This window comes from Hyperoodon ampullatus, assembly GCF_949752795.1.
Source record: "Hyperoodon ampullatus genome assembly, chromosome: 6".
Lineage (NCBI taxonomy): Eukaryota > Metazoa > Chordata > Mammalia > Artiodactyla > Ziphiidae > Hyperoodon > Hyperoodon ampullatus.
In genome coordinates, this window is record NC_136919.1 from 43,533,955 (window position 1) to 43,558,543 (window position 24,589).

Genomic DNA, 24,589 nt, shown 5'->3' on the forward strand with positions numbered 1-24,589 from the left:
TAAACCAGGAAGCAAGAGAAGAGGCTTTTCCCATCAGTTTCCTTGCCTCTTAACCACATCCAGCACATATTTCATACATTGTATGTTTAGCTTTGTGACATATCTTTTATGTTTAACATTTTGAGAAAACACTTCAACTCTGAGAAACACAAATAACAGTGCAGTTGCAAAATACCCTGTTTGCACTGAAATATAGTAAATAAATATTTAAAATCATCCTTACTGGCACTATCCACCATATAATTAGTGTTAAGCATCTGTGATCAATTGTGACTAACAAATTGCTCAAGCATCATAAGCCTTGTGAAAAGACCACAGTTTTATTAAACACTGCAAATTGCATTTTTCCCAGTGGTTGTACTGTAAGATAATGAACTCCCTGTGAGTGGCAGGAGAGATGCAAATTCAATTTTGCACGAGAATCGCAAATACCGTGATATATTATGCTGATGGAGACACGGCCTCCATCTAGACAAAATGAAAAAATTTCCTCATGTTCAATAATTGTGTGTAATTAAGAAAATATGAAGGACAGCTAATCATCAATATTGCATGCATGTCTATATCTCCAATCTTGTTTTGTAAAAAAATTCTAGTTGAAAGTTGAACCTTGTTCTTCTGGGTTTCAGGTTTCAGTTTTCAAAGGGACTATTGATACTGATGAAACCAGAAGGCACCTTAATCAGGCCCCAAAAATGTACTAACTTTTCCTTAAATTTTTGCTTTCAACCATGTGGCATGCCTAGGTTTTAATTTATGAGAGCAGGTTTTATTATACAAATAAGCAGACGCTGTCTGGGGGACAAATTTGAAGCAGCTCTGATAGTTTTTATTAATTTATTTGATTTACTTCTGGTTTCCCTTACCCAATCTTATTTATGTCAAAGAAAGTTGAAGCAGAATTCATTATGTAGTGAAATCCAATTTGAACACTTTTTATTGGGACATGGTGATTCAATCATTTCTCTCCTTAAATCCCATTATCTCTTCTCACATTATTTGGTACAGATCAAATCACATAAGGTGAAATTCCAAAAGAAACTTAAGAACTTGCGGGCAGGAATGAAATAATATCCGAATAATTTCTTATACTATGAATACTAAGTTATACCACAGTTAGCATTCTTATCACTTTGCATTCTAGTAGCATATTTTCTCTGAAGAAAATTAACTGAGTTAGTGAACTTGACTTTCTTAAGTAACCTTTTGAAGTAATCGTAGTTTCTAATTGTTTTGATACAGAATCATCAGAAGCACTGGGTCTAAACTGACCCCATTTGGGCACCTTGACATTTTGTTTATTATATGGATTGCAAAATTTGCCAAATTCCTACTGACTTTCCTCTTCAAATTGTGGAGTTTAGGAATTCTCGAATTTTGGTAACTTTATAAAAAGTGTTTGTGAAAAAATATTTATTTAGCTATTTCATTGTGTCAGGTATATTGTTAATACGTAGGGACTCCTCAAGTCATAAATGAATCTAGTTACCAAAGTCCATTTCCACATTGATTATTTAGAAATGGGAGCCATTTTCTCATGGAGACATTGCAGTTATACTTAGAATGACAAGATTATCCTCTAAATGCCTTTTAAACCCCTGTGCTACCGTACCTTCCAAATCACAATTCGTATGCCTTAACCCATCACGAGTTAAATATTTCCATGTTTAGAGACCTCTAAGAGCTCTTTTCAGACCAGAGAGGGTAACCAAATTCAGCAATTCAAATGGAAAGGTTGCCTAACTTCTGCTCCTAACAGAATCAGAGGAGAATTTAACTTATTAGCCATGTCAGATGCCTGGTGAAGTAGAGATGTATTTTTCTCCCAAAGCTACAGTACAGTTACAAGCACAGCAAATACACTTATCCATTCATGTGTTCCTTCAGTTATTCACCACATGTTTATTATGCAATGTCCTGGGTACCGTTCTAAGAGCTGGAGATGCTAAAGCACTTGTTTGTCCATTGAACAGTCTGTGGTTAGAAACTTACACAATTGTCAATAAGTCTTTCCATCTGCGATTTTCAATATCATTCGATGACTACTGCCACTCAATTCCCGGGTAAGACGTGACTTCCTGATTATACACATTCATCATCCGACAAAGACATATGATTATACATGCTGAACCAAATCTGAACTTTCATCCTCATCCCCTCTATGCTGCCCTATCTGGGAGTTTCTTTGTTAAAGATTTCACACAGTATTATTAGTCAGAGATTTGTTTGATTTCACTTCATTAGGAAAATTTTCCATATTGGCAAATGGTAGGTACAAGCAAAACACACACAATACTTATTCCAGGGTAAGCAAAAGATGCAGCAAATTCTCTTTGGAAATATTTCAACTCTACTTGTGTGAAGTCTGATCCTCTGTAGTCTCTCCAAGCCGCTCTCGGGCTGCATCTTCACAAACACTAAAGGGCTGTCCAAGCTTTACAGCTTTGTACTGTTACAGGCATGGGTGTCTAGGGGGCCTAGAAATCTCCAACAAACAATAGTTTGATTGTAACCTTATTTGTTATGATGGCCTTTGAACGGCAACTGAATAATTCATCCCTCGAACTCTGGTCTTTTCTAAGTTATTAAGATAATTAAGAGAGTAAAACATTGGGTCAGAAAAGAATGTATTCATTTTGGCTAACCTCCCCATTTCTAATTCATCTGCACTCATCATGCGCAGTGAGGCATTGTTATGTGATGTTTTGGGGGAGCACGTGTTACTCTACTTACTACAAGATTACCATGAAGTCACACTTACAAATCTGTGGGTGTACATGCCCCTGTGACAAAGTAGATACCTTAGAATATCAGCTCCCTGACATTATGAAGCTCCTGATGCATGCTCTTCTCATGGAAGAAATGCCACTTATCAAAGGTGATTCCTGTTTTTTAAAAAGACTCCTTAAAGGCTAAATATCTATAAGAATCTTGACCCCTTTCGAGTAGGCAATTTGGAAACACAGACCTTTGCATGGAAAATGAAAACAATGAGTCATACAGGGTAAGCCAGAAAAGTGACTTGTCTGTCCTACAAGATGTTCACACATGGCTGGCATTGAAATTGGTTGTCTGTAGAATGGTTATCGAGAAGGCAGTATTAGCCTGTGTCCTCTTGGTCTCCCTGGAACAGGGTGACCCAGGCAGATGCTGTGGGTGCTTTAACCCTCCCAACACTGGTTTACAAACCTCAGTAAATGTGTGCACTTCATCTGGCTCCTAAAACTCTTGGTACTCTTTGAACTCTGTCTTTGGAGAGATAGACATCAAGTTCACCTAGGAAAAGTGATGTGCTTATCTCAGAGGAGTGAAAGTGTCCAAGAAAGAGTCAGAGATCTATGATAAAGGATTCTTTTCCTAGGGTTTTCTGAAATAAAACAAAAAAGGCCAACATTTTAGAGTGGGTTGGGGTGGAGGAAGAGGGATTTTAACCAGCAAAAAATAAAAATAAGAGTTTATTATTCATGATTATTTAGTATTTCTGGTAACGACTCCATTGAGAAGACCTCCCTAGTGACCCCTGTGTCAACCCTTACATTAGAGACTAGGCCCGGGGTCAGCCTACTACTGGCTCCTTTCTCCCCAGGAATAAACCCACTCCCCGCCATCTGGCATGACCCTGGCTGCATGTTTGAAGGTTAATACCCTCAGCCTACCTTGATAAGCCCATGTGAAAGGTACAACACCAACATTACAATTCCTCTTGCAGAGTTTCAAAATTGCTCCATGCTATTTTTGGAAAAGGTCAGCAGCAGCACTCAGCTGGAAAGAGCCCCAGACTTCAGGGAGGCTGACTGGGAACTGAACAGAAACTCCCCCACATTGGGGCTGTAATTTGGGTTCATTATTTTTCCTCTCAAGCTCTCCGAGACTTAGTTTTCTCATCTATAAAACAGAGTAATAATATCTATCCTGCAGTGCTGACAGGGCTTCTTTTTTTTTTTTTTTTTTTTTTTTTTAATGTGAAAATGCAACTGATAAGGCCTGGCACATAAAAGGCATTTGATATTGGTTGTTTAAAATAATAAAAAATGCATACATTACGAAAGGGGCTCATGACATTAAGGAATAGGCTAAGTGAAAATGGAGTATTTTAAATCTCAAAGAGTATATATCTCTAACTTAGCAAATCTAACACTACAACTCCAAATGTGGGGAAATGAAGCAATATCTAATATATTTTTAAATTTCACTTATATTTAAAAATTTTATCCAATTTTTCCCTAGATTAATTCTCAAATTTGCTAAGAAGATCCCCGGACCCTCCTATCCTTTCTGCCTTTTTAAAAGAATCTCTCTTGCTCTCTCTTTTCTTGTCTTTCTTTCTTTTCTTCTTTCTTTTTTTTTGTGGCAGTCTTTTTCATTCCTCACTCTGGATAGTCACATACAAAAAAAAGGCCATAAGAAGATGAGAGTGCCCATCTATGCAGATATTTCAGCAGATAGCACAGGATGGTTAGTGCCGGGGATGCTGAGGCTGGCTAAGCAAAAGGGAGTCAGAGAAATGTATCTCCAGAGGCAGATGGGATGGAGGGAAGAAGGACAATTAGGCCAGGAATGCAGGAAAGGAGAGAAGACTGAAAGCTAATCAACCCAGCAGCTAATGTATACAAAACAGAGCTTTGCAAAGGCCAGAGGTTTACACAAGATCCTGGCCAAAAGGAGCCTGAGTCAAGGGCCAAGCTAGGGTGAGGGGAGTGAGATTCTTGCCTTGTGCACAAAATTTAAGGGAGCACCACAAATTCAGTAATCGACATGAATAATGTTTTATTTTTTCCCTTTATTTGTTTAAATTATTTTTTATTGAGGTATAGTTGATGTACAATATCATATAAGTTTCAGGTGTACAATATAGTGACTCACAATTTTTAAAGATTATATTACATTTATAGTTAATATAAAATATCAAAACATTATGAATAATGTTTTAATGTAATATTAAAAAAATAAAATTTAACAAAAACCTCTATGAAGAAAAAAACTTGAAATTTCAAATAACGACAGTATTTGACCTTGAATTTGTAGCACTCACTTCACCCTAATCCCCGCCCTCTCAATCCTGTCTTAATTAAAAATTTTTTATATTTTCTTCATAGATTTCTTTCATTAATTTTTGGCTTTTAAAATATTGCATTGAAATATGATTTACCTTGATGGCTGAGTTGTTGGTGCCCCTTTAAATTCTGCACTTTAATTGAGGGCCTCCCCACATTACCCTAATCCTGGCCCTGCTGGGTGCAGAGGGGGCTGCTTGGGAGCTAAATGGGAATCAGTGGCACAACTTCTAGGAGGCTGTCTGTAGTGCTTTTAGGAATCCCAACACTGAATTATATTCTCAAGTTTATGTAAAAATAATTATTAGTAGGTGATAAAAAGTAGGCAACGGAGACCATTAATCTGACACTCTTGTCTTTATTAGTGTACGAGTTTGGTCTGACTGATCAACTACATCACAAATTCCAATACAACAGATCTCATTTCCATCAGCATGTCTGTATAATAAAGATTTCCAAGCTCCATTATCATTTATACATATGTGTGGACAAGCCCTGGAGGTTCTGAACATAGTAAAAGAACGCAGGTTATGTTTCAGGTCCACTCTCTTCAAACATAAGAGAGGGAAATAAAGTTAAGCAACACGTAGCAGTCAACAGAGACCTCTCCGTCTCCCACCTCTGCAGATTGTGGTGCAGCATCAGAGGGCAGAGCTGCTGAGACCAGCACAGCAAAGCAGCAGGCAGGTGCCCAGCAAGCGGTAAGGGGTTCATTGCTTTCACGGGGAATCAGGGAGACCTCCGAGAGAGGACCACGCTAACGCCCACACTGGGTGCCCGTTAGCAGAAGGATCTCCTTGGGGAATGTCATCCATACCAATCCACACAAGCCCCCTCTTTCCAAAAGTGGGCAGAAGGTGTGAAGACCATATGGATTCACCCCCAACCTCACAACCCCTTCCCATAGCTTGGCCCCCATGCAGAAGCTTGGCTCTCGAAAACACAGATCTCTTCTACAAGAACAAAAGAAGGCCCTGGGTTGTTAACACCAAGGACTGTACCCATGCATCAGTCATTAGACCCCATTCCGGCTAAGATCCACTTTAATTTAAAACTTGGGATGCAATGTGCAGGAAACAGCAGAGAGTATACACAAGCCCAGAGGAGACGCATGACTCAGGAAGTGAGTGATAAGGTCACTCTCTTTGCTACTTGGCCGTTGTCTTCCTCCTCAAAGCTCAGGAGTTCAGGAATCTAAGGCAGAGCTCCCCATCACCAAAATGTTACTAAGAAAATGAGAGTTTTCCTCTTCCAAAACCGATGTTGATAAAGGTCTAGGTAGGACTCAAGGAAAACTAAAACCTTATATGTACACAAAACTATGTTAGTCAAAACAAAGGCTCTTAAGAGGGAGAGAAATATCCTAAAAGTGAACAGCACTTGGAAAAGAAGAAAATGGTCCTCTCAAAATAAGGCTTAAGCAGTGATACAGAATCATAACTGCTTCCCTGGATATCAGGAAATGGCATTAATGGAGCTAGGAACTAGGATGAAATGTCATCATTAGCATCATGGTTCCTGAACCCTAATATATAGAGAAAAGGAGGGAAGATGACAGAATGAGATGGGCAAAAAAGGAATTGATGTTTATGGGTCAGAGGAAGTAAAGCCAGGATAGAGACAATGTGAGGCCAATTAGTCCAGCTAGCCGGAGTACTCTATTAATAGAAAGTAAGACTATGTCCCTGGGTAACCAGTTAGCTTCTCTCTGTTCATTAGCAACTCACTCGTAAAAGCAAACTCACTTGTAAAAGCAAACTCCTTTCAGGAGCAAGGGTGGGGATCGGTAGTGGGTATGAGGGTATAAACGGATCTGAAAATCCACCATTCTTTCAGGAAAACATGTGAGGTGGCTACTCAGTGGTGTCATCTCTGCTTATTTTATAAGCAGATATATCATGTAATCTCCTCTAATGAAAGCATTCCATAACATGGAGACTAGCTCTTTTGATATAATTAGATAGTGTGGGATGGTATCCTGTCCCCTCTATATCAACCACTTATTGGAACATTAGGAATATGGCACTTAGTCTAAATGCCATCATTATCTCATAATAACCTGGGTTCTACTTTAATGCACTCAGAAGGTCAATGGCATGGTTAAATAAACGTGCTAAATTATAGCAACAGGGTAAAAAGAATGTTGATGTCTACCCATACTCATAACGTATATAGTAACTGATAAGTATAATAGAGAAACTAGGCATTAGGTTATTGTTTCCTTTCTAGAATTCTTCCCACCCCCTTTGGTTCAAAGTCGCACAAATCTAATCTCTTACAAATCATAGGAAAATATGTGTTCTGAACTCATTTTTAGAACCTATCAACTTTAATATTACTGTGCAAAATGCCAACTATGAAATACTCCTGTATGTCATACTATTGATAGAAGTCCCCTGGCCAGAACCCCAGCTTAGGCCTTGATGCCTGAGACATGAGAAGAGGAAGCATTTCATGAGGAGAAGACTGGAGAATATTAGGCTACTGACTCCACCAAGTTTAGGTGAGGCTGAATGATTAAGGGGAGATTCCAATTCATCAGAGGTCCTTGCACAGCCGAGGAATCCTGGGTGGAAGAAAAGGCATCTCTAAATAGTGAGAACCATATCAGATGTAACCAGACTGGCCCTTTCAGATCCAGCACACTTGGTTCTCTGAAAGGAGCTACCCAGCTGGGGTGAAGAACTGGGGGCAAAAACTGACCATCTGCTCCAGCTGAGCAGACAACTACATTTGGAGCCATCCAGAGAGCTGACCCTAAACTGGAGCGCTCAGCCTGCCTTGGCAGATCCGGGACCCTTTTGCTCCCTGAGTCCTCCAGGCCCATAACACAAGGCTCGTCTCCTCTGTGACCCTCACCCTGGAAAAGCTAAGCTCCTCTGGATTCACGGTCCCTCAAAACCCGACCTGCCATGGCCAGTCCAGCCCAGCTCTGTCTTAATCCCTATGCATCACCAAGCAAATAGAAAATCTGACACTGACAATAATATACCCAGCGAGCCTCCTATGGACCTTCCAACGCAATTCACCCAAGACAAACCTTTACTATAGAAATATGAACAAAGCCCAGTACAAATAAAGGCCAGGGTACAAGTGGTTAGATTTTATATCACAGGAGGTTAAAAGGAGACTCACAAGACGAGGAAGTTGGATATCCAAAGGATATTATCAGCAATTATCTCTGTTGGAATTACAGATGAGTTTTTATTTCATCTTTGTTTCTTACGTTTTCCAAATTTCCAACTACAACCTATATTATTTATTTTAAAGAATCGCATTTTAGGGTACCTGCAGGCATTCTGGGTAAGGAGGACTTAAGTCTGTCTTACTAGCAGAAATCATCAGAGCTATACCAACTAGGGTGACCAATCCATTATCATTTGCCCAGGACTGTCCCAGTTTTAAAACTGAAAGTTTTGCAGCCTAAGAACCTCCTCAGCCCTGCGGATGGAGGGGAGGTCATTGTGATACTGACATGTCCTTCTCCTTTGAGATGCTGCCTTCTAATTTTTCCCTCCCTGAGGGAGCCCAAGCATTCAGAAACACACAGCATCATCTCAGCCAAAGGGAGCCGGCTCAGACAGAGGGCAGCATGGACTCAGGAACTCTTTGGGCTGCTGTCTCCATCTCAGGAAGCAGCTTTCCTCCTAGAGGCTGAGCTCAAGGAGTGAGACTGCCTTTGTGCTTGGTTATCAGGTTGAACTAAGTAGATCTCTCTCCAATTCTTTCCTGTCCATGGTGTGGAGCAAATTCATCTTACATGCCTTTCAAGAGAAGTAACAACTACCAAGAAAAACAGCAAACAAATAAACAAGTACAACATCGTGAATGAAAGGCAGCATAGCTGTACTTCATAAGGAGAGCTGGCATAGTGACTAATCCGAGAAGATCCCAACCATGGTGGCTTACCCTCTCTGGCTGGCAGAATTAGGAAAGGCAGAGGAAACTTCACAAGGAGAAAACCTGCACTCTGTTACATTAGCTGCCATGAAGAATTGAACTGTGAGCGAGCATCGCATCCAAGAAAAACTCCCATTCTTTCATTTCTCCTTAACCACAGGGAGCACTCAGTGTTCAAAGCATCTGGGTAGCAGGAGCTGCTTAGCAACATAAGAGGTTCCTCTGCATATGTGTTTGCTGAGCTGGTCCTGGTCCCCAGTCTGTTGGCACGTGCAAGAGTGACCAACCATATACCAAAATGGGGGTGCATTTGATAAATTCATCATGCTGGTATCCACTCTCCAGTTGGGCTGGGTGTTGGGAAATACCCAGAAGAAATGCAGTAGCATCCTGCATCTGCCTGCATGCTTCCAGCACATCACTGATGATTTGGTGAAACTAGACTGAACTGTCTGATGTGTGAGGGGTGCATAATTCCCTCTTGGTTGGCCGATAATGTGGAAGTAAAATCAGAATATCATTGTGAGTGTCTCCCTGACCTAAATCCATAATTGTTTTTCCCTTTTAGTCATTAAATGTAAGATGGACTGTTTTCTCTAAGAGGTCTAGGTACCCTGTAACCGGGTGGTATTTCTTTTTTGATAACAATATCACCCAGCAGTCAAATGCTAATAGAATGATGTCTCTTATTTTACTTAGTTGTAAATGTGCTTGAAACTGGTTTCCTAACAAATCTCCTTCTCAGTGGAGTTTGTAACATGGCTTACGTTTTAAATGTAATCGTGCAGCATGTATTCGTTTCCTTTCTTCGAGGGAACTCAAGTTGCTTTTTTAAGCATTATTTGATAGCTTCTTACCATCTCCTCTGGAGTTGAAAGGAGAATATAGTATCAAGCTGTTATAGCTGGCAATGGGGGACTATGGCACCAAGAGATAGAATTGGATTGGGACCTACAGAGGCTGAGCAATGTGCCATGAAGACCCCCATGATACAAGTCGTCAGCCCACTGTGCCACAAATGAAGCAATTTCTAAGGCTCCTAAAATAACTGCATTCTCTCGCCCCTAACACTCATGCTGGGCAAAATAGACTTAGGTTATTTTTAAAGTGCAGGCCATGGCCTTTAAAGGGATATAAACAGTTCCCAAAGCAGTTATTGTTTGGCCAATTAAATACTTAGAAGAAAACATAGTTTTGAAAGACAGAATTAGTAGGCAAAGGACCTAGGAAAGTGCTATAGCAATTGTTTCTGCCTGTTTTTACTTCCACCAAGTGGACCATCAAAATGGACCATGGGCACAGATTGCACTGAAGTTCAAAGATAACCTCTGATAGCTCTCATCCCTTGATCTAACGAGCTCCTGAGGTCTTGGATATGATTCAGAATTTTTGCTCATGTGTACTCAAAGTAATGTTACAAACATTTTCAAAACCTCTGCAGTTCTGTGAAAAATACCACTTCCATTCCCTCCCCTGGTTGGTAACACAAGGAAAGGGTGGGTATGGCAGTTAAGGGGCACAAGAGGGGTGTCCTGTGTGATCTTTTCAACTACTGTTAAAACACTCCGTCCCTTTATTATATTTAATCTCCTTAGTCTTAGCTGGTCTATGAATCTGTGCTTATCTACGTAGTTGCCTAATAAGCATGTAACCAATGGGAAAACACACACACAAACATATATACACACGTGAACTATAATACTTGGAGTATGGCACACACTGCAGGAAATCAATAAACATCCATTTCACTGGAAATGGAATTAAAGTGGAAAAAAGTCATAATTCCTTATCTGCATCTGCCACAGAGTTACTAGCCCTAGATATACATAGAGGGCATGCGCTGTAAGAACAAACACATACAGTATGTATTTCAGGACAATTCTCATTTAATTTAGGCCCTCTGCCTAGGACCCTAGCTAATTTACAAGGCTGCTCTAGGAAAGACACAATTCTAGGGATGAAAATAAGTCTATGGCATTTGCTTTTCCTGCAGGGGAAGCTATAACGCATTCCCACCCTTCAAGAGAACCCAAGATTGATGATTCGGGGGTTTTGCTGGTTAGAGTGGTTTTTTTTTTTTCTTTCTTTCTTTCTTTCTTTCCTTCTTTCTTTCTTTTTTTTCCAGCTCAGAAGGTGTGTTTCCATTGTACCCTGTCAAAAATGTCCTTAGCAGTCAAGGAGAGGATAGCAGCACGGCTGCCCTTGAGCCGGGTTGGTCAGTCCTACTGGGAAAACACCCCGTGCGGACAGATGATGTGGTTTTCAGGCACGTCTACACAGACTAGTTGAATTAAAGACCAACTCCAGCCTTGATGTTGCTGAGCTCCTCAGCTCCATCTTGCCATCCTGATTGATCGAGGAGATGGGTCTATAGTTAGAGTGGCATAGCACTTTGAGGGTTTAGTCATTAGAGCACACTGCTTTCTCTTGGGAAGGCAACTTCTTGCTTGGCTAGGTTTTGGAAGCTAAGGAGTGACGTCAAGATGTTGTCTGGCCAGAATTTGCAGATAACCATAGAACTCTTCTCCTCCATCAGGCATGGATTTAGCCTCCTTTAGTTCCTGCAGTGACACAGGAGCCTCCAAATACCAAATTATTATCAGGCGGTCTTGGGGGAACCTCTGGGCCCTGCAATAAAGTAGACAGACTTGCTATTGGAAAGTGCTCAGGAGCAATTCAGCCCTGTTCAGATTGTTCTAAAATCCTGAAAACAACCTCTGGACTTTGTAAATGAAAACCTCACATAGCTCCTGAGAGTGAAAAATTACTTAGGGGGATAAAATTTATCATCATCCTTCACTCAAATGATCTTACACATCATTTAAAGAAATACGGTTTAATCATGATTTTTTGTTTGTTTGTTGTTCTATTTTTAGAGCAAAGCTACACAAGCAGGGAGGCTGTATTACTTTTGGATGAGCCATTTCTGAACATTGTCTTTAAAATAAGGTGTACGTATTCATTGATCTTTAAGGTCACAAACAGTTGGTGGATTGTGGACCAAATCTGACTGTGCTGATGTATTTTGTTGGTTCCACCCAGCGTTTTAAATCTTGGAGAATTCACATAAAATATAAAATGCCTGCTCTCTCTGGAAAAATTGGAGTATCTGGTAATACCAAGCCCACATGTCATCATGATCTTCACTATACCATATCATCTTTCTGATCTAGCCTGTTTCTCATATTGACCTGCCTGATCCTTGTCAGGGTTTAGGATCCTTGCTCTAAGCTATGCTATCATAGTGCATTGTGATTATACGATGAAGTCTTTCACCACTGGCCTCCCCAAGGAGACTCCCTGAGGGCAAGGAACATGCCATCATTATGACCGAATTTCCAATTCTTAGTATTGTAGGAATATTGTGGGTAGTCAATAAATAAGTAATGAATTGAACTTCACCTTCTACATTAGATTCTTACAATTCAGTGAAATAAGCGGGGATCACTGTTTGTAAGAGCACACATATAAAGCCAACATGTTTGAATAGCAGGCAGCTTTAGGAAAGAGAAGTAAAAGTGCTGGTTTGTGACCCAAGCCTCTGATGGATCCAGAGCTTGGTGGTATACTGTCTATGTGATATTTTGCTTTAAGCACATGGGAAAAATTCCATACTTTTTCTGAGAGCTTCTTAAATTTGTTTTTCAGATGTAACCTATCCAACTTCTTGGAAGAGCCCTTCTTTAGAGATTGCTTGTAAAAATACTTGATGGGAATAACTTAACTGAAAGCTAAACTCCCAAAATATCATGGGTCTATAGCAACAGATCGCTCTGTACATCAGATCTATGCATTTTGAAATATTTAAATTTCTGAATGTCTACAATTAGGATCTTAAAAGAAAGGATTTTTTGTTAAAGGCTTATTTCTGCTAAATTTGCTATCTAAATCTATTTAAACTGGCTAACATGTTGTTAAAAATACATCTAACAAACAAAGTCTATGCAGGCAAATTTAATAGGAAAGGACCCAATGTAAATGGCTCAATGTAAAAGGTCCTCTATACTTGTTACAAGTCTGTTAGTAATTAATATTTCAGCAATATATAGCCATATCTGGTCAACATCTGGCCAACATCAAAGGCACATCATGTCCCATGCTATGAAGAAGTAGCTCAACAAGTATAGTTTCTGCTCTCTAGGAGCTTACAATCTAACCTAATCAAGACTAGAGAAACATACACCAGAGTGGTCATACTCAGGACTTCACAAAAGGCAACAGATACATTGACGATAAAGGTAAAAAGTATGGGGTAAAGGATGACATTTAAGAAAGGGTAGAGGGAATGAGAGAAGTAAATTGCTTCTTCATTCCCATTTCTTTGAAAAAGGATTTATGGAAGATGTGTTATTTTAAGTGTTCTTAAAATCATGAAAGAGCATATGGCTTGATGTTTGGAAGAAAGAAAATTTCTTCTGAGATAAGATACTAAGTGATTGAGAACACTGAGCCAGTAAGGACTGCTGAGTGAAGGACCCAAAAGACTTTATAAGGAACAACCAAACAATCAATGTTCTGGCACCCTCTGGTAGAGGGCAGAAGCTGAGGGGAAGCTGCAGGTCTCCTCAACTTTCTTCCAACTCTTTCTAAGTGGGAGTGGCTGAGCCACAAAACCAAGACTCCTCCAAAATTACCAAAATGTCTAATCCAAAACCTTTGTAAAAACTTCTATGAACTCTAGATTAAGGAAATGACCTTTGGAAATTTTCTTGTGGAATTTCTAAGGGAAGAAAGCACTTCTAGAAAGAACCACAGACTCAGAAGCCATCTAGCTCACTTGATTCTATAGGTTCTCATTTGTTTGCTTTCTTGCTCATTGGTTCATTTTCTCTTATTGGACTTGTTAGGCTAATGCTACCTACTTGATTATTCAGCTTTATCTTTCCTCCATTGACAAAGAAAAGCAAATTTTTGAGTACAGGTTGATTTTAGTCAACTTCAATTTTAATGCAGTCTCAGGTTAACTAAAGTACATCATACAGCCCGGTGCTGGTGGTAGTGACAGGGATGTCAAAGTACTCTATTCCTAGGGAGAACAATCAAAATGATGACAGAATCTCTCATTACACTATCTTGCTTTGCTTTATTCAGTATTTGACTGTTTCACATGCAGGGCATTTCAGGAACCATTGGAGGATGCTTATCTCAACAAAGTGCACATTTTAAGCAAACCTCCACACATCATGTTCACACCATAATAATAATATTAGAATTAATAATACTTTGATTTCAAAGAATACCTTTTATTTCAAGGAGCTCAATATTCTTCACATATGCTATTCTATTTATCTTGTCATATTACATACTCAACTGAAAGCTATGTTGAGGTTCAGTCTCACACATTACAAGACTGTAATACTGTTCACCCTAATGATTTAATTCAAATCAATTGTTAAACATTCCTCAGGATAAATTTGAATGAATAGGAGGAAATTACAGATGTTTCTTTATATTTGAAAAGATACTCACTGCTAAGTCCCCTTGTCCATGAGCATTCTCAATGGAAAGTCAGTCCCCAACATGTAACCTTGAAATAGTCCTACCTTACCTGAGACAGGGCAGGAGAACAGTATTTAAGATGGGGCAAGAACATGCAGATAGACAAAAGGTACCCACTTGTCAGTGCCAGAGAACCCCCGGGACCTTAGCCACCTGATATTCTAGTCCTCATGGCCCCTTATTCATGTGTAAGGGAAGGCCTGGAGTTCCAGTGGCATAAGCCTGTTTGTCTACTGTGACTTTATTTCTTGTCCTTCAGGCTGTGTTCCAGTCTCTATATTTGAGCACTGGCTCAGAAGATAGGATAAGAGAAAGATTCCAAGTTTCCCAACAGAGGCTAGTGGGTTAATTTGGTTCTAAGAAATATAACTCAGTGTACTTAACAGGCGGACCATCTGTTGTAATGTCCCTTTGCTATTGTGACATCACAACAAGCCTCATACTGGGAACTAGGACTGAACAAAGAAAACAGAACTACCTAAATTGATACCACCTGTGTGCAACACAGAGCATTCCTGACTACCATTAGTGTATATTTTAAGGACTTTCAATAAACCAAATTTAAATCCCACCAATTGCTTGTCTTCTGTAACTGATGTATGTGCATTCTAATGACACTTCTGGTTTCTGTCTATCTTTTTCAAGATAAGCATGCCTTGATTCCAACTTCATGTTGACCAATGGTTTTGGAAAATGGATCTCAAGAGAAGTCAGTATCTGCCCACAGTTCCAGTCCTAACAGGAGACACACCCTGAGAACTCCATAATCAACAAACTAAATGATCTATTCCTTGGGCTCAAAGCCCCAAGAATCCTCAGACATTTCACACTGTACCCTCCCCTCAGTCATCCTCGTCAGGGACTCTGATAAACATGCTGCTTGATACAGCTATGCAGCAAATGGGCCAATAAGTATAAACAGCTGTACTTACATGTGTCTGGCTTGAGCTGACTATTGGTGATGCCAAAGTACTGGGGATTTTCAATGACAGGAATCTTGGTCATTCCAATAATGACAGCATCAGGGCCACCCTCTGAAGACGACGGAGTGTTACTCCCATTGGAGATGTGATGGAGTGGGCTGGCAGAGTCATCATCATTGCTGATAACTGAGGCTGGGCCTGGAGTTGGAAAAATACATATTCTCCTGTAATTTTTCATGGTTTTGTTGAGCTATAATTCACATACCTAAAATTCACCCATTTAAAGTGTACAATTCAGTGGGTTTTAGCATATTCAAAGAGTTGTGAAACCATCACTACAATCTAATTTTAGGAGATTTTTATCATCTCAATTAGCAGTCGCTTCCCATTCTCCCCACTTCCAGCCCTGGGCATCCACAAATTTACTTTTTATCTGTATGGATTTACCTATTTTGGACATTTCATATCAATGGGATCATATAATACGTGATCTTTGGGGCTTCTTTCACTTAGCCTAACGTTTTTAAGGTTGATTCACGTTGTAGCATGCGTCATTACTTTATTCCTTTTATTGCCAAATGATATTCTATTGCATGGATACACCCCATTTTGTTGATCCATTCATCAATTGATAGAAATTTGGGTGGTTTAAAATTTTTGGCTATTATGAATAATGTAGCTATGTGCATTCGTGTACAAGTTTTTGTGTGGATATATGTTTTCATTTCTCTTGGGCGGAAGTGCTGGGTCATACAGTAGCTTTATGGTTAACATTTTCAGGAACTGCCAAACTGTTTTCCAAAGTGGCTGCACTATATATTTTATATCTGCAACAGCAATGTGTGAGGGTTCCAATTTCTTTACTTCCTTCCCTGTAATTCAATATGCGGCTTTCCTCTCTGTTCTCTGAACATCTTTAGAACACTCTCTCATTGAAACTCCCAGCATGAATCTAGGATTCCTGTTGTACAGTCCTAGAAGTTCAAAGATCTGATCCTTTCACCACTCTTTGGACAAGTCACTTACCTTTTTTGTACCTCTACATCTGCTTACATGTGTAAAATATGCAAAATAGTATCTGCTTGTTACTTTCTGAGACTGGAATGAAACTACTGATATGAAACTGTGCTTCATGAGTATGAATTGCTACTAAGTATTACTAAATAAACTTACAAATAACTGGTCTACTAGAATTGCATTGGCCTGTCCTATTACTATGCTCCACTTTCTGTATATTCTCTCAGCAGCGGCACCACTTTTGCACGCAAAATACTTTCACAGCAATAATGGACCAACCCCATGGCAAAGTTCCCTGTTTTTTCTTTAGCCATAACATTATTTGTAGTGGCATTACATGGATGTCTTTATACTAAAGCAATAACCATAACACTTTTCATACCAGATTTAAACTTTCCAGTCCAGAGTCTCAGAACGTATATACCCATAAATACAGTCTACTGTATCTTATCTAAACAATTCAACCATTGACCTATAATGTTTGCAACCAAAAATACATTCACAAAGATAAAGGTCTACATTCATTGAAAACTTGCAAACAATTAAGATCTCAGTGGCTTTTGACAGACACGCCCTACAGGAAAAGTAGACAAAGCCCCCTAGTATAGTACACAGGATTCTACAGTATCCTGAATAGGTGCAGGGTCTTCCAGAAGGCTCCCACTGGCCAGGGCTACTATAATAAGCTAAGAGGAAGACAGGAAGAAAAGGATATGGAGGAAAGACAAAGGGAAGGCAATGAGAAGGCAAAATCCAGTGTTCGGAGAAGAAAAATGTGTACTGGGGAAATGAAAGCCTTAATCGCTATTTCCTGAGCAAGACCACGTGTGTTCGCCCAGCCCCCCAGGATGTTTCAGCACCTCCAGCAAATCTCTACATCTTCCTCCCATTTTACTTTTTCTGTAAGAAGCACAGCAATAGAAACAAAAGTTGTTGTATCATACTTTTTTTGAATTCCCTACGAAATATCACAGTAATCCATCCCCCAACCTCCAAGATCCATTTTCCCTCTTATATGGGGATTATCACAGTTTGTAAGGATAATGACATTCCCCAGCGAGCTGAATCTTAAACTAGGCAGGAGGCAGCCAACTGCTATTATAGGTAATTTTTAAAAGCACTCTCTCAAGGGGATGTGTATTTAAGTTGCTTTTAATGATACACTCTGGCTTAATTCTGCAAGCAAGTCCTCACACAGCCAGTTTAGAAGCCACAGAACACTCAAAGCAAAGGCGAGCTTACCAGTTGTATTCTTCTTGAGCCTAGCTCACCAGTGTTAGTAAACAGTGGAAATTCTGCCAAGAATAGCTACACAGACAAGTCCTTTCTAATATCCTTAACCGTCCCTGTTTTATGATTTGCTTCTTGACAGGCCCTGATCACCCAGAGCTTAAACCCAGAGGCGGAGAATGGAAATGTGTTATGCTAAGCTTTCTGCATCTTGTCAATAAAACCTTCCCATCATGGGCTCCCTTGCTCCAGTCCCAGTGCAGCTGTCCCCTCCTTCGAGGTGACCAAAGCACGCTACCGTCTGAGCTCCCCGGGAAGGGTACAGTAGAGGCCACACATTTCTCAACAGATTCCAGGCTTCACATTTACCCCCAGAAATGCAAGAGTTGTCATGTTCAAACACTCCACATGCTGTCAGAAGGCCAGCGATATTTGCTTCTGGATTCCCTGCAACAATTAGAAACGCACTGATCCCAGTTGCTTTTCCTCTGATTCCCTTTTGGCCCAGGACAGGCTATCCACATTCCCATAACATTCAATCATTTTGGAGGAGGATGATACTTAGAAGACAATGTTGAAATTCCTCCAGGAATTCGGGCTCTGAAGCATCTGCCATGTGCACAGTGGAGCCTTACTTAAAGAGTTCAACCAAGGGACTTGCTCTTTGCTTCTCCATCACCAGAGGACACCCTTTCCTTCCTGTGGCCTCACTGAGTAAAACCCCCAACTCTGAGGTAACAGATTCCAAGGGGAGAGGTTCTCTGTTTGGGGGAAAATTTTTTAAGCACAGAAGCAGTATAAAGCACCAGAGGTAATCTTTCAAAAGCTTTTTCATTTTGCCAGAAGGTCACTGTTGACAAATCTGAGCAACATATAAACCTCAACAATTTATCAAGTGGAATGTTAATTCAAGTGCTGTTTTCTTCATTATTGATGTTCCAAATCCTGGAAGATTGATACAGCTGGCAAGGTTGCAGAGATTCAACCATTCTTCTATGAACATTTTGATCGAATGGAGCACAGCAAAGCTGCAGAGGGGGAAAGCTCTCAGGGGGGAAGATGAATGTCTATATAATTTGACAGCAGCCTGTCTGTGCATATCATGGATGTCTCGTTATGTGTCTGTGCACGTGGGGAAAACACCCCAAAAAGACAGACAGAAGAAGAGTCAGGGGCACATCACAGCGGGTGAGAAATTCATAGGAGGACTTGAAAAAAATGTCATATAATATTAACAAAAAGTTTAAAATTGCTGGGTATGTGCAGCTTGCTGAGTTTGGGGTACATAGTTCTAATTACTGAGCTGACAAATAGGAGCTATGCCTGGAAACATTTTTAGCCCATTTTTATTTTAATATGTCTCACATGCAAAGAGGCATTTTTCTTTTACCAGAGCTGCTCAGTAACATATCCTGCATAAATGACTTTACAGACATTTTTAAGCCCGACTGAGACTTTTTTCCCTGATAAGAATTGATGTAGGTCATCTGGAGAAAGAGTTTCCTTCTCTCAAGACCAACATGCTTTCAAGGAGAGAGACAGATTATTGTTCTTAAATAGCTGTATTAACCATGTCTTTTATTTTCTGTATTCTGATGCTTCAACATCTGAAGCTTTGGTGACAGAGGAGGGACTGCCAATTCCTAGAGATAATAAAGTACTTGCCTATGAGAGTACGTTTCATATACAAACTGACCAATCCACAGTCTATGCCCCCAACCGCATTACTTACCAGGCTCTCACACTCCAGGCCGCTATCTACCTGCCCCATCGCCCCAGAGCCAGGTATAAGACAACTGGGGACTGTCCCTACATCCCAGAGCCCACTGACCTTACTCAACCCAGCCAGTCCTAAACCTGCTTACCCTGACTCGCCCATTCCTTTCTGCAGAAACTACAATAGAGGCTCTTGTCTATGTTTTCCCCTTACTCCCTCTGCCTCCTGATGGACCCTGTGACCCCTTCAGCACCATGGTTCCCACTGTAGCATGGCCTGCCCTCTTCTCTTGGGATCTGTGGGTAACAAATGATATTTTCAGTGGCAGTCGTCTCCAGACCTGTGGCCTCACCACAGCTGAAAAATCATAAAACCTACATTTTGAAGCAGCGGCACTTCTGATGAACTGTAGCTGAAAGAACAATTCTGGAGAAGAATTCCCTCTGCTGTAGCCTAAAAGGGTGAAGCCCAGTTTTTGAAGCTTTCCAGGAACAATTGCCTCTCTGCAGAGCAAACTGGCCTAGAAAACATGTACATGGTTGCACCATGTAAAATGCCAATAAGTATAGTTAACTATTAATTTTATTTTTAAAGGGGAGATAGAGTAAGAGTATGGTGTATACATTTTCAAAGGAACTATATATGCCATAAAATTTATTTTCTTTGTAAGGACATAAGAAATATGTGATAGGTACATCTCTTGGGAGAGAGATGGTGGGGGGAAACCATGGAGGTGGGTAAGAGAGACATTGCTTAATATTTACATTTCTGTACTGTTAATTTTTGAAAAATCTTATGGATGTATAATTTTTCTCTATGTTAACAAACACTCTCTGGGTACAGGGATAAATGGTGTTTTCATTTGTTTGTTTTATTCTTTTCTGTTTTAAAAAAATATATATTACTTCAAAAAAATTTAAAACAAAAACAAAGCAAAACATTTACATGGTTGCACCGATTTGCTGTTTAGTGGAAGGAAGACCCCATTTCATGGCGCTGTTGTGAGAGAGTTTGTCACCCAACTCCCCTCTTCACCACCACATACAGAGTGAGCACAAAGCCTTGGAACAGGGTGCCTTCAAGATTGTATGGACAATCTCTCTGCTATCTTGGCAAAGTGCCTATGATCAGCTGGATCTGAAATTCGTCCCTGGGGAGTCACAGACAAGTCCTGAGCTGGTGGAGCTTAATGTTGCAACTTTGCCACACTCCACTTTCTCTTTGCTGGTTAAGAGCTTTAGTCTTGGAATTCCTGGGGCTAGCTAAGGGTCAGGGTGACTTTCCCCCTTCAGGCCCTCTCTGGCTCAGTCTGCCACCTCTGGGTTCAGTGATTTTGGATCACTGGACTAACACTGAGAAAGGCTGTCCAATAGGAAAGGTCTGCTATCGGGCTCAAAAAGAGAAAGGAAACAGGCTTCCTTGTATGGATGGGATGAACACGTATGGGGCGGATGGCTCAGAACTGGAAGGCTCCATGACCCTGGTACACTTCCTCTATTTTACAATTTTCCCTATAGCCAACCTTGCTACCAAAATAAATACTAACCAACAGATACTAAAGATGGGGCCAGATCTTGGAAATACACAGGCAAGATGTAAAGACAGTTTGTTTTTTCATGCCTTCTAAGCAATTCCTGTTCATTGTCTCTGTACCCATAGAAAATACTGAACAAATTGGAGGTCCCGGGAGATCACACCTGATTCCAGTCCTAGTGATGAGTTACATTATCTGCACTCATTTCATAGCTACAAACTCTGCCTTTCAATTGCCAGCACATAGTCTGAATGCAAGGAACAGAATGCAATCAAGCACAAATCATAGCGTCTGGACGTTAGAGTCTTGCTTTGAAAGAGAAGTGGTCATAAATGAACAGCTGATTTCCCAATTCAGAAATTTATTACATGTTGGCCAATGGAAGAAAGTTAAGATCCGAACTTGCCCAGACTTGAATATTCAGCCAAATGTTTGCTGTACATGGAGTTGGAGTGTAGTTGAATTTTATTTCCTTAACCTTCTTAAAAATGCAGCAACAAGCTAGATCTGGATGACAGTTAACACTCCCCCATATGATACAAACAAGGTGATGCCAAAAATACAAAACCATTTACTAAAGTCAATATTCCTTTTCTGGAAAATTCTAGGCCTCTTTCTTCAGCAAATCAGAAACCGGGAATACAGAAAAAGAATCAAGGACCAACAAGTATAAAGAGAGTCAAAGCAGTTTCATCCTAATTAAACAACACAAACTCATTACTTATCCAAAGAAGGAGGAACTACTTACCAACACCTTGTCTTGATTTTACTTTCCCAAATCCAAACCATGAGAAATCTGAAAACCACAACAAAACATAAAATAAACTTCGAAACAGAAGCTTAAACCAGAAGCATTCAGCACTGTCCCTAGTGAAATAACAAACTGCCCCAAAAAGCTCCACTGGGGACCGAAGCTTCCCCTCAAACACCTGGAAACTAACCCTTGGGTTTTTGTGTAAAGATTTATTTCTCATCCTGAGAACATGGAGGTTGGAATAAGATAAGAGACAGCAAGAGCTTGTCTTCGAGAAAAATGGCCCAAACCTAGGGTTAAAGGCACTGAGCAGATTTTCCTTCTCACTGTCTCTCTTCTCCCTAAGTATCGAATCATCAAACAGGGAACTGCAGGGATGAAAACAACACAGTGCATTCAACAAATGCACCATGGCTCTCAACCACAGACATATGGGAAAATAATCAAAGAAAACAGATCTTTTCTGGAGCTAAGACAGACAGTACAAAAAAGGAACATGAAACCCTGTGGGAGAACTGACACTTGGGCTAGATGGGAATTCAAGAGGAAAAAAGGGGATCACAATTCTACAACTGACTTGCTGTGTGACGGTGGGCAGCTCCCAGCAGCTCTGCGCCTCTTTATAACACAAGGTTCCATGAGGCACGTGTGGGAAAAAGTGTGCCAAATGTTTGGAGGTCCTCCAGTGAATAATGCCACAATGTCTATTTATTTCCTGGGCCCGACTGTTCCCTTCTAGGTAATTTCCGCTGGGTTCAAAGTAAACTAAACTCTGCACAGCGGGGAAATCCCTGGATAAGAGGCCAATAAAGGGAATGGAGCCCAAATAAGTAGTAACTGTTTCTCAGCTCCTTACATCTGTAGTGATTTTTATAGGCAGGATAAAAAGCTACATAAGCGAAGAGTCCACCGAAATGAAAAATACATACGAAAACACTTTGCACACTCAAAAATACCTTACAAAGTTGTCATGATTACTATCTTTTTCAAGTACATTTAGCCTTTCCTTTCTTAGTATTCTACAACTTCATCTCTAAGCCAATTTTACTTCTGATTGGTATTCCTCTGAATGCTTTCTTCCAGATTTTAAAAGGCAGGAGGAAGGTCTGGCCTCTATCCAATGCCAAAGAAAGATTCGTTTGCACAGAAGAAAGTGACCTCATTTACTGGGTCCTCAGCGTAGCGAGGCCAGGCTGTGCCTGTGGATTTCTTAGTTACGACTTGTCTCTTTCAAAATGGAGTGTATTTTCCTACTGGTCACTTTTTGTTTTTCTATACTTGTTTGATTTACATAGTTTTAATTAAATTGTGGATTGAATATTTGGACTCCTTGTTTCACTTGAGTATTTTTTCAAAATCATGTTTCTGTCTTACAGAGAACCCACTGAAGGGCAAGGCCATAGCACTCCTCACTGGTTACCTGATTCAGATTATTGTCCATCATCCACTATCATAACCACAACTGTAATGAACATCTTTGCATGTCTTAGGTGCTCCCATCCCCATTTTCAGAATCATTCCCTCAAGATAAATCCCAGAAATGGAATTACTGTGTCAAAAGGGGGAAATATTGTTAAGGTTCTCAATGCACGTTATCTAATTGTTTTCCCACTACATGAGGTCTTACTTTCACCAATAGTGTATAAGAGGGTGGAGTGTATTTCCAATGGGAAAGCTAAGGGTGAACCATTTCCGACGTCCATCCTGCCATTAGTAGGTCTCCACCTAACTGAACAGAGACCTGGTAAATACTCCCCTCCCATCTGTGCTGCATGACACCACTCACCCCCCACTTGTCCTAGGCTGGTGTTTGACACGGGTGCAGTAGGGAGAACTACAGGTATGAAAAGCATAAGAATAAAGCAGGTAACACTTGTGCAGTCATCATAATTCACAAAATGCCTCCCCCACCTCAGACACTTCTCCCTTAGTCCGCAGTCAAACCCTGTAATATGTCCCAGTTCCTTAACAAGGGATTGAGACTCAGAGAGGCTGACAGACTTAGCAAAGGCCACAGCCTTTTGATGCCAAATCCAGTTTTTCCATTCTTTCTTAGTTGCCTTTCCAATCCTCCAAAATACTTAGCCAAAATTAGCCAAAGTTTACAACACTACAATTAGGATTCAATCTTATATATAGAAAAGCACTAAAAGTAGTCATTCATTCCTCATTTATTTATTCAGCAGGCATAGCAGAAGATTCAAATACAAAGAGCTGTATGGTCTGCCCTCAAGGAGTTTACAATCAAGGATCAACTCTCATGGAAGTACAACCGGGGTGTATGGGAACTCAAACAAGAAGTATTTGGCTGAATCTGGGAAGCGGGGTGGTGGGGGGGAGCAGGTAAGGGGGGAGGGTTCTCTGGCTTCTGGACAATAGATTAAAATTTGCCAAGAATGGGAAAAAGCAGAGGAGGACATTCTCACTGTAAAGAGTCCAGTTCTGGTTAGAGAGGGAAGCATTCGTCAAGGGGCTGATGAAGCTGGAAAGTGGAAAGAAGCTGAAACACATAAGCAAGGGCCAGGTTAAGAGTTTGGAATCTATGGTAAAAATTGCAGGTAGGCCCTAGAAACCAACCAACCAACCAACTTCAGGCCAGGAAGGAACATAATCACAGTTAATTTTAGAAAGTGGCTGCAGGATGGAAACAGGATGATGTAACAGAAAGACTGAGGGCAAGAGACTGGTTGAAGAGGCTGCTGGAGAAACCAGGGCCTGAGAGAATAGTTACCTGAGCCAGGTAGTGGGGAGGTGGGGCAGAGACGGGGAGGGGATGGCTGTCCGGCCTCTTTAGGGGAATCAAGGGGACTTGGCGATCGATTGCAAGTTGAGGGGAATATCGGAAATGAACAGGGACATTCTTGGGTTTAGACTACAAGACACATGGTGATGCTGCCGAGTGTCTCCAAGGAACCTGGCAGGAAAATAGGCAAGGGGTTCAACTCACAGCATGGGTGTGGG

General features: G+C 40.6%; 1 protein-coding gene across 5 annotated transcripts in view; it reads right to left on the reverse strand.

Moving 5' to 3' along the window:
* NTRK2 (neurotrophic receptor tyrosine kinase 2) overlaps window positions 1-24,589 on the reverse strand; it is a gene marked incomplete at both ends in the record, with an annotated part of 379,052 nt that overhangs the window by 149,505 nt on the left and 204,958 nt on the right. For 2 of the 5 annotated variants that reach the window (XM_079706398.1, XM_079706397.1), the window contains one exon: window positions 15,386-15,574. In XM_079706398.1, the coding sequence (XP_079562524.1) occupies window positions 15,386-15,574 (189 nt within the window). Of the gene's footprint in view, window positions 1-11,553; window positions 11,583-15,385; window positions 15,575-21,622; window positions 21,671-24,589 lie in introns of those variants that run through there. The other 3 variants (XM_079706399.1, XM_079706396.1, XM_079706400.1) reach the window with 3 other exon arrangements.